At 41.2% G+C, this 11,707-nt stretch overlaps 1 protein-coding gene across 1 annotated transcript; it reads left to right on the top strand.

Annotated features, from left to right (window-relative positions):
- The first annotated feature begins 9,861 nt into the window (after positions 1-9,861).
- LOC133896392 (NDR1/HIN1-like protein 1) lies at positions 9,862-10,903 on the top strand. The gene has a single exon (XM_062336985.1). The coding sequence runs from the start codon at positions 10,036-10,038 to the stop codon at positions 10,678-10,680; it is 645 nt and encodes a 214-aa protein (XP_062192969.1). The 5' UTR covers positions 9,862-10,035; the 3' UTR covers positions 10,681-10,903.
- The last annotated feature ends 804 nt before the right edge of the window (positions 10,904-11,707 follow it).

Here is an 11,707-nt window from a genome sequence, read left to right as displayed (position 1 = left end):
AAATTTTTTGATACCTAGTTGATAGCATTCTCTACTCCAAAAAAAAATTTCAGAGTTTTTCATAACTATTTAAATAGTATTTTGAACTTATCTCCCTTACAACGAGTGGTAGAAGGCTAGATTTGTAATTTTTCAAAACAGATATATATATTTATAATTTTTTATTTAAAAAATGTAAAAATGAAAAAAAAAATCGACCACATACTGAATTTCATGGTTCTCAACCTGCATCTGTCCTCATCCAGGCCACTAAAGTAATTCATCCGTTTGTAATTCAGCATTATGTCTCTTGCCCCTTTCTAATTCATGCTGTTGCATTGCAAGGTTATGCATCGTGAAAGACAACACAAGAGAATACTATAGCTAGCAAGAAGAGAAAGAGCGATCGATATTTTCTTTTTCTTTTTCAACGAACAACGGTAGGCGCCAGACCAGCCTCAACTTTCATTAAAGGATGGATGGTGATTACATCAACACTTCAATTTACAAAAACATAGTGAAGACAAATGCTGCAGCTTGCTTGCTCCGATAACTGACATCAGTGTCAGGAAAAAGATACCATACATAGAAAAGTGTCTGCATGCCTGAAGAAAGAAGGCAGCAGATTCCAGACTGAAATTTTGGTCCTGGCTGGCCGGCCGGCTTAGTTCAGAAAGATTGCAGCTAGCTAGGAATGGAATTGGCTGCAGCATCATCTATCGATGGCATATATATACATGATCATCGCTGCTGCTGTGATCGATCTTAATGAAGCTGACAGTTATATTAAAGAGACTGACTCTTGAACATACGGTGGAGTAGTAACTAGCTAATGCGATGACATGATCGATGATGTTGCCTTAATTAGCTTGCCTGAAACTAATTCAGCGTATCTACATCCATTTGCTGCTAGCTTCTCCGGCCGGCCGGCCGGTAGCATATATAATAACACAGCAGGAACGCGTACAATTGATGCATGATAAACAAAATACAGTCAAGCTCAGATTCGCGATGGAATTGAGGCATGCAGTCCAATTGTCCATCAACTCGAAATTACAGTCCAATTGTTTCAGACTAATCCAATTGAGCAGTAGCTCATGTCAATGCTGTGGCGTGGATCCTCACCATCATCGACCATCAACTCGAAATTAAAGATTCTTGTTGTCTGGTCATTGTGTTGATTCAAGTGCTCACTCCATGGCAACCAGAGCTTAAACTCATCCATCATCATGACACAATATTCCAGCTGGCTCCTGAGCAACCGTAACAGTTATTCAGAGATTGCAGGACTGGCCTTTGAGAAAATATTAATGAAAAATCAACCATGAACAGAGGAAAAGAGAGGGTGAAATAGCCAGAGGGAAGTGATGTACTCAGCTAAACATGTTTCAGAGATGGTACAGGATGTGCTCCTCATCGGCAGTTGTAAATCTCAGGTGAAACCGAGGGAAGTGATGTACTAGAAGCCACCTTGGCAAATTACGCAGCTCATTACTCTGCAAAGCAGGTCTTGGCAAATGCAACTCATTGCTCATGGATTGGTTTGCGTTCCAAACTTTCTTTGGGAAGCACTAGTCGAACATCGTAATCCTGCTATAGTTTAATAAAACTCCTGTGATTTGCTCTAAAACAAAGTTCCTTTCAGAAAAAGAGACTGCTTTTTTTTTCTAACCCAAACGATGAACACCTGCCTCGGACAGGTTCGTCGCTCACCTGCGACTTACCAAACGAGCTACTGCTCATTCTCCATAAACAAAAGAAACCCGGTCCAAATATTGATCCAAGGTCTGCTGCAGAGTATGGGCGGCCCAAATTGCGGTGGGATTCTCCGGATCACAACCCAGCCCACCACCGTCGACGGGAAAAGAGGTCCCGGTTGCGGCGGCCTACGACGGCGGTGGCGGAGCCACCGCTAATCCCCATCGGCGTCCAGGTTAGTTCACTGACATGTATTCATCGGCGTCCAGGTTAGGTACACAAAAAACTGTCCTTTTTCCCCTTCTTGTCTGCATTTTTAAACAACTAGCTCGTATAAGACTGCTTGATTTTCCTGGAACAGAGCACCGTTTGTTTCGATTGGTTGGCGGTAAAGTCAGTATTGGAGTCTGCACTTACCACCTGATGAAAAATCTGGGAGCAACTTTCAGGAAAATAATTGCAACAGCATGAATCGTTGGCTCTTTCACTCGGTTAGTACCGGTACAGGTGCTCGCTCATCTAGGTGAGGATTCTTCTCCTCTGTGCGCCAAATTTCAATGCACAATTATTGTACTTCACTACAAGTTTGACAACCGTGCTGCTAAATTTGTGCTATTCAAAGTTGCACGGTCTCCTGCTGCCTGGTATTGCAAAAGGCACATATGTCCTTTACCTCTCTCTCCTTTTCTTTTGCAAAGAGAAAACATAAATTATGTTTCCAGTGACACCCATCATTTTACTATGGCAGCATACTGTTTTTCCTATATTCCTCTCGCTCCGGGTTCATCGCTGGGTTGCCTGCTGGGGAAGCCATCATCTTCTCTCTTTGTTCCTGGATACCTGATACCTCTCCTTGTCACTTACTATCAGTAAAGAGCTGCATCTTGAGCCGCAGTCTTTAAAACCAAACTCCTGAAACTATGTGCTTCGGTCTGTATGGGAGAGAATTTGTGGATAAGAATCCATATGCACACCGGGAAAGATGACACGTTTGTGGCTGCATCCTCTTTGCGATATTCTTCCTTCTGTTGTAGATTGCTACCCGGCCTCTTGTTAGGTTGCTTTCGAATATACTTGGATTTAGTTTTCTGCAAGCTCCCTCTTTAACTTTCCGCTGTGCACTTTCCCACTTCACTATACACTAGTGCATAAGTAATACTTATCGAAGATTAATTCCTGATAATATATTTGTAATTAATTGGGGTGCCTTCGAGATCAGGATTGAACACGAAACGAGATAAGCGATGTAGACAGTTCGGGTCCTCGTTTGGAGTAATATCCTATATCATGTATGTATGATGATGTATATGTATTCTCTCGAGTACAAGTAATGTGTCTAAACCTATTACTAGGAATAAATTGGATCTAAGCTAAATTATTGATGATATCACCGAGTATTTTCTATGATTTTAGTGCTTGCGTCGAGTTGTAGATGCTTGAGTTTCTTCTCTTACCGGGGGTCTGGATCTTCACTTTATATATGGCTGATATATCGTCTTCTATTCAGCCGTAATCCATAGAGAGTTTAGCTGTAATCAATAGAGAGTCATTTATTTTGTCTACCAAGACTAAGCAGATGAATTCGACTTGGATACTAGTCTTTCTCGAGTTGGGCAACCAATCGAGACTTTCCTAGTATACGTCTTTTAGATTTCCGGGTGTACCAGGTACCACAGATTCAGTTTCATAGTATCCAAAGTTATTATACATGTATATAGTATACTCTATCCATATATAATGTACTCTTTATACGTATATAACATATATTTAGATATTTGACAATACGGCAAGGTATTTTTAGTATTTATCAAGGCCAGGCCACTCTCCTTATGATCATTGGGCTCCCTTTCTGCCTCCCGGCCAGTTGTTAATTTCGTTGTGATCGCCTCTGTCTCCTAGTTAATCCTTTCGTCGTTGAAGAATCAATTAGACCTTCAGTTTCATTGCAAGGTTTGGTGCTCTTTGTACATACATACCAAAAATGCCTCCACCGATTTCCCTCTCATGTCATGCTTGTGCGAGCACACAATTAGTTCTGAGTAACCTTTCACGGGAGATTCCCACTTTCAGAACACTCCACTGAACCTTCTCAATCCTAAAACTAGGTACTAGACACAGTATTAATGTATTATTGATGTCTGAGTAATCTCTTAGCTAGTGCGTCTTATGATGTTTTACTGGTGCTCCAAATCTTGGGCTTGATAAGGAGTGGGATTTTGATTGAGGTTGATAGAAAATGATGATTTGTTGTTGCATAGCAGCATCACACCGAAGAGAGTGGGTTACAAAGTGATGTTGATTTGTACGTTTTTGTTATTGACCTAAGAGAGTATTAGGCGCCCCCACCATTGCTATCAAAGTAAGCTCGTTCTTTTACTTTGTTTTTCTTCTTTGTCCAAAGTCCTGATTCTGTGTAATATCTATGAATGTTGGTCCAACAAAACTGAAAAGTACAGGTAGCTAGAATGGAATTCTCTTGCATTGATGAAACTGTTCATTCATCACGTCAACAGCAACATCAGGCGCTTTTCTTTTTCTCTGTAGAGCTGGGTAGAACCTTCAAATTTTCTTCCCAGTAATTATATAGAAGTTTCCATGTCAGATCTAAATGGTAAAGTCCGTGTCAAGTCAGGATATTGTCCATGCTCATGCACCTAAGATTAGGTAATGTTCTCTCCTCTGTGACTTAGCATATATATTCTCTCTTCTGTGACTTAGCATATCTGTCATTTGAGAGCGTCCATTAGGTAATGTTCATTTTGATTTTGATCGGCTCACTTCATTTCACTGTGATAGCAGGGCATGCATGATTCGGTCGGCAGATTTGACCCTTCCTGTGCCTTGACACCTACTGACCACGCAGGATGCCGGTGAGCAAGACTGGAAGTCACAGTGCTAGTGTTCACCTGTGATTAAGGCACATGCAAACGAAAAGGACAGATTAGTTTTATCTCAATGAAATTTAGCTGATCATCTTATTCTTACCCCTTCCAAGGATACGGATGACTGAAAATTGAGAATCAATACACAGTGTTTTACAACTGTACAGAGTTAGTAATGGTTAGAATGGGTTGTTTAGAACGGGAACAAATCTGACATGTGATGAGTTGTGGGCATCTTCTGAGGCATGTTTTACAAGTAGGCCATTGTGTTGTGTAGCTCTTGCTTTGAATTGGGGTCCCTTTGAGATCAGGGATTGAACACGAAGCGAGACACGTGATATAGACAGGTTTGAGCATCCGGTTAGAGTAATATCTTACGTCCTGTATGGATGGTGATATATATGTATTCTCTTGAGTATAAACAATGTGTCTAGACCTATTATTAGAAATAAATTGGATCTAAGTTAAATTAGTGATGATATCGCCGAGTATTTTCTATGATTTTGGTACTTACGTCGAGTTTCAGATACGTGAGTTTACTCTCTTTCTCGGGGGTCTAGGTTCCCACTTTATATAGGCCTGATATGCTGCCTCCTATCTAGCCGTAATCTATAGTGAGTCTTCCATCTTATCTACTAAGACCAATCAAATGAATCTGACTTGGATACTAATCGTTCTCGAGTTGGACAACCAATCGAGACCTTCCTAGTATACGTCTTTTAGATTGCCGTCTACTATCCAGCCATAATCGATAAAGAGTGATCCATCTTGTCTACCAAGACTAATCAGATGAATCCAACTTGGATACTAGTCGTTCTCGAGTTGAACAACTAATCGAGACTTTCCTAGTATACGTCTTCCAATCCGACTTTTAGATTTCCCTCTCATGTTATGCTTGTGGCTGCATCCTCTTTGCGATATTCTTCCTTTTGTTGTAGATTGCTACCCGGCCTCTTGTTAGGTTGCTTTCGAATATACTTGAATTTAGTTTTCTGCAAGCTCCCTTCTTAACTTTCCGCTGTGCACTTGCCCACTTCACTATACACTAGTGCACAAGTTAATACTTATCGAATAATTCTTGATAATATATTTGTAATTAATTTGGTGCCTTCGAGATCAAAGATTGAACACAAAGCGGGATACACGATGTAGACAGTTCGGGCCCCCGGTTGGAGTAATATCCTATGTCATGTATGGATAATGATGTATATGTATTCTCTCGAGTACAAGTAATGTGTCTAGACCTATTACTGGGAAGAAATATGATCTTGGTGCTTGCGTCGAGTTGCAGATGTGTGAGTTTCTTCTCTTCTCGAGGGTTTGGGTCTCCACTTTATATAGGGCAGATATGTCATCTTCTATCCAGCTGTAATATAGAGAGTCCTTTATCTGGTCTACCAAGACCAAGTAGATGAATCCGACTTGGATATTAGTCGTTCTCGAGTGGGCAACCAATTGAGAACTCCCTATCCTAGTATACATCTTTTAGATATTCGGATGTACCAAATACCGCAGATTCGGTTCCGTAGTATCCGAAGTTATTATACATGTACATAATATACCATGTCCATATGATTCGGTTCCGTAGTATCCGAAGTTATTATACATGTACATAGTATATCATGTCCATATATAATGTACTCTTTATACGTATATACCCTATATTTAGATATTCGACAATACTGCAAGGTGATTTTTGGTATTTATCAAGGCCAGGCCACTCTCCTTTTGATCATTGGGCTCCCTTTCTGCCTCCCGTCCAGTTGTTAATTTCGTTGTGATCGCCTCTGTCTCCTAGTTAATCCTTTCGTCTTTGAAGAATCAATTAGACCTTTAGTTTCATTGCAAGGTTTGGTGCTCTTTGTACATACATACCAAAAATGCCTCCACCAATTTCCCTCATGTCATGCTTCTGCGAGCACACAATTAGTTCTGAGTAATCTTTCACGCGAGATTCCCACTTTCAGAACACTCCACTGAACCTTCTCAATCCTAAAACTAGGTACTAGACGTATTATTGATGTATTATTGATGTCTGAGTAATCTCTTAGCTAGTGCGTCTTCATGATGTTTTACTGGTGCTCCAATTTTTGGGCTTGATAAGGAGTGGGATTTTGATTGAGGTTGATAGAAAATGATGACTTGTTGTTGCATAGCAGCATCACACCGAAGAGAGTGGGTTACAAAGTGATGTTGATTTGTACGTTTTTGTTATTGACCTAAGAGAGTATTAGGCGCCCCCACCATTGCTATCAAAGTAAGCTCGTTCTTTTACTTTGGTTTTCTTCTTTGTCCAAAGTCCTGATTCTGTGTAATATCTATGAATGTTGGTCCAACAAAACTGAAAAGTACAGGTAGCTAGAATGGAATTCTCTTGCATTGATGAAACTGTTCATTCATCAAGTCAACAGCAGCATCAGGCGCTTTTCTTTTTCTCTGTAGAGCTGGGTAGAACCTTCAAATTTTCTTCCCAGTAATTATATAGAAGTTTCCATGTCAGATCTAAATGGTAAAGTCCGTGTCAAGTCAGGATATTGTCCATGCTCATGCACCTAAGATTAGGTAATGTTCTCTCCTCTGTGACTTAGCATATATATTCTCTCTTCTGTGACTTAGCATATCTGTCATTTGAGAGCGTCCATTAGGTAATGTTCATTTTGATTTTGATCGGCTCACTTCAATTAACTGTGATAGCAGGGCATGCATGATTCGGTCGGCAGATTTGACCCCTCCTGTGCCTTGACACCTACTGACCACGCAGGATGCCGGTGAGCAAGACTGGAAGTCACAGTGCTAGTGTTCACCTGTGATTAAGGCACATGCAAACGAAAAGGACAGATTAGTTTCATCTCAATGAAATATAGCTGATCATCTTATTCTTACCCCATCCAAGGATACGGATGACTGAAAATTGAGAATCAATACACAGTGTTTTACAACTGTACAGAGTTAGTAATGGTTAGAATGGGTTGTTTAGAACGGGAACAAATCTGACATGTGATGAGTTGTGGGCATCTTCTGAGGCATGTTTTAGAACCTGGGGACTGGAGGGAAGATACAAGTAGGCCATTGTGTTGTGTAGCTCTTGCTTTGAGTTGGGAGTATATTGCAGGGGGAGGGGAGAGCCCACCAGCCTGATTCTCTCTCTACCTCAGCTGGTGCTGGAGCTGTTGCTTGAACTTGATCTGCCACCAACCAACCATACCGTACCATACTGATCATAGTGCTCAATTGCTCCCATTACTCTTTGGGACCAAAGCAATGCAAGAAAGAAACTCCGGAAGCCATGAACAGACAAGAGCTAGGATGATGCCGGATCGAGCTGACAAAATGTAAAGTTTAGAGAGGGCTTATGGTGTTGTGTTCTCAGAAGAGAGGTCTGGGCCTGGCTAGCAAGCTCACGTACAAAATGTAGTTTATTGTCCTCTAATTACAACTTAAATAACTGTCAGTTACAATCTGTTAGGTAGACTAGTTACAACTACACATTCAGAAATATATAATTGTAACATAAGAAGCTAACGAGTTACGTTTTAGATTATATTAGGATTACAATCGTGTTTCCTAGGTTATACATCATTAGATAAGGAATTCGGTAACAGCTACATTCATCTATAATGTAATTACAACTCAATTTTTTTATTTACGTCTAATTATAACTCGCTATCTTACGGATTATAACTATACTATTTTTTAGATTATAATTGAGGGTGACACAATAATAACTAGACTTGAGCCTATACACATAATATATATACATACACGCGCGCGCGCGCGCGCGCGCACACACACACACATATATATATATATATATATATATATATATATATATATCCATTTTGCTCTCTTTTGAAGAAGGTGATGGGGATGGCTGCTGCCTGGAAGAACAAATTGAAGGAAGGAGAGGTGATAAGGTGATCTAGAACAACCACGTCTCGCCCTCTAGCTCGTTGTGCTCGCTTTAATGAATTGTTTGTCTTTTGTTTTTATTTTTGTAGGTAAAAAATGATGTGGAAATGGACTACTCTGAAAATGACTGAAGCTGCCCGATATGGACACCCTACCTGCCGCCACTACTCTCCAACTTTCCAAGTCGATCAGTGTTCTCCTCTTCAGCTTACTGTACAATATAATGTACACAACAAATCATCAGTCTGGTGATGGGCCAATCTCAGCTTACCAACAAGAACATATGGTTGGTATAAAGTAAAAGAGATTATGGGCCGGATTTCCTTTTTACAGAGTACTGGTCTGGTCTCTCCATGATCACAGTGCAAACCTAGCTGCAAATGATTCCTTGAGCCAGGACCAGTTAGTTTGGAACGCAAGATTGGTGAATTCCAGCAGGATGTCTTCTAGTCTTGTAGTAAATCATTTTGGTGCAACCTATATATGGTTTATCCTTTTACCTTTTGTGGTTGTTTGTAGCAGAGTCATGCAGAAGCCGAAAAGAATTCTTATGTGTTTGTATCATCTTGATAAAATGATAAAAATCAGTAAAGCTTTCTTTATCGAAAAATATATGTTTTATCCCGTGAATTATAGGAGCACGATTTGTTTTGCCTTTTTTTATTTGTCTCAACATTTGGAGCAAGTACTTATAGGCGGCACGCCACGTGGCATAGGAATAGGATGTGCTGGACTGAATTAACGGATCATGCAATGGACGTAAGGAAACATACAGTCTTCAGTCTTCACCAGTACTCCATATGTTCCTGACGGGATTGTTTTCTCAGCAACCAAGTACTTGGATCTTCAGCAACATGATGCAAATGTCAGCTGCGATCAGTGCATGGAAAGCGGGTGTAAATAAGCTTAGTCTGCAATCTACAACTGCCTTTTCTCTGTACGGTTCGTACACATATTCGGATCTGTACGCTACCAAGAGTCACCTTTATCCCAGGCCCGTCGACTGATACTCAAGCTGCAAAGCACACTAGATTAGGCTTTTGGTCTTAGCGGTGGCTTGCCAAAAGCACTAGTTTCTTCTATAATATTGGCGCAACTGCATTCCTTGACGCAACTGTAGGTAGCACTAAACAGAGGCAGATCTAACTAATAGGTGGAGGGTACATAAGATATCGAATAATTTTTTTTGTTTTTAATGATCTATTATATACACTAGACTCATAGGGTATTTTCTAACTCAACGAATTAGATATTAAAATCTCTAACCTAATAAGTGAGATATCTAATTATTTTTGTTTTGAATTGGACTCTCCATGCCAAGGATATTTTTCTCAAAACTTGTTATTCATCTTCTTTTTGTTTATCAATTTACGTACTAGGATGTATAAAGAAAGGCCTAGCTAGCACAGCTTATCTACACCGGCCAGCACCCCGGCCCTTGTTTGGAGTTTCTTCTCCTCTCGAGTGAGCTACCACTGTCCTCCTCACACTGCACCCAAACACAAACCCGGCCAATCTTCCCTGCAAGAAGAGGAAGAGGAAGAAGAACTGAATACTTGTAGCAGTGATGTCGATCAAGTACTGCGACCAGCACAAGGACTGCGAGCAGCAGCGCCTCCACCGGCGGTACTGCGCTGCCGTCGTCGCCATCATCCTCATCGTCCATCTCATCGTGCTCACCGTCTGGCTCGTCCTCCGCCCCACCAAGCCGCGCTTCTACCTCAACGACGTGGCCATCGTCTGCATCAACGTCAGCTCCTCCTCCTACCTCACCGTCACCATGCAGGCCACGCTGGCGGCGCGCAACCCCAACGACAGGGTGGGCATCTACTATGACCGCCTCGACGCCTTCGCCGAGTACCGGGGCCTGCAGATCACCGTCCCCACGGCGCTCCCCCCCGCCTACCAGGGCCACCTCGACGCCTCCGTCTGGTCGCCATTCCTCTCCGCCGCCAACGTCCCGCTCCCGCCCTACCTCGCCGAGGCGCTCACGCAGGACGAGACGGCGGGGTACCTGCTCGTCACCATCCGGGTGGACGGGTGGATACGGTGGAAGGCGGGGGCGTTCATCACCAGCCACTACCACCTCCGGGTCAGGTGCCCCGCGCTGCTCACCGTCAACGATGGACAGGGGAGCTACGGCTCCAACACCGGCGGGGGGCTCGGGTACTTCAAGTTCCAGCGCGCGGCCGCATGCGTCGTCGATGTCTGAGTTTTTTTTTCCTCTTAATTTGTTCAAGTCATCCATCAAGGCACTCTGCTGTGCACTGCATGCTCAATTTGGTTACTAGTTTGATTATCTTTGTTGTGTGCAAAAGCTCGATTATATCAGGACTTATTTCGGGCTGGGCCGGGTCTCAAACAGCCTGACCCTGGCCCGGAAACTAATTGTGCTCAATTCCTCATATATATATATATATATACTTTTATGTTTTTGTGTGTGTGAGAGTAGATATATATCATCTGCTTCTGATGTTTGATTAACTTTGTTGTCTGCAAAAGCCCGATTATATCGGGACTTATTTCGGGTTGGGCCAGGTCTTGAACAGCCTGGCCCTGGCCTGGAAACTAATTATGCTCAATTCCTCAAAGAGAGAGTATATATAGAATGAAATAATTTGATTTTTTTTAGCTTTGATGTTTTTGTGTGTGTGTGTGTGGGGGGGGGGGGGGTTGTTGCTTAATTTAAGTGGATGGGAAAAAGGTGAGGGACCATCCATCCATGGGAAATATGTTCCATGCATAATTCTACAATCTTGTAAATAAATTAATTGTTAATGGATGTAGTAGCTATTCAACGTGTGTCTATATATATAGAGAGAGAGGGAACTAGTCTCTGTACTCATTGGAGTATATACTTTCTACTATGATATACTACATAAATAAATTAGATATACTCTTTTATCACTATAAGTATACTTATATACTCATTCTAAGATACTCCAACGTGAATTACATGATTTTTTAAAAAAAATCCATCAATTTTAATAGATTTTGATAATATCTTTATATTTCTATATAAAATATAATATACTAAAAAAAAATATATGCAAACCACCTAAAAAAGTAGGACTTAGTCACTTCTACATTGTCTCTGTTGTGTTATGAGGCTTTGTTTAATTATACCTACGGATCTTTATTGTAACAAACTCTATATTGTATCGTAATATCGTATTTTAATCGATGTATGTCTATGATGTCTATTTCTATTAAAAATATATACGTAACAGCTACTGATC

Source organism: Phragmites australis, chromosome 16 (assembly GCF_958298935.1).
Source record: "Phragmites australis chromosome 16, lpPhrAust1.1, whole genome shotgun sequence".
NCBI lineage: Eukaryota > Viridiplantae > Streptophyta > Magnoliopsida > Poales > Poaceae > Phragmites > Phragmites australis.
Note: the sequence above shows the minus strand (reverse complement) of the source record. Positions and strands in the feature narration are given on the sequence as shown.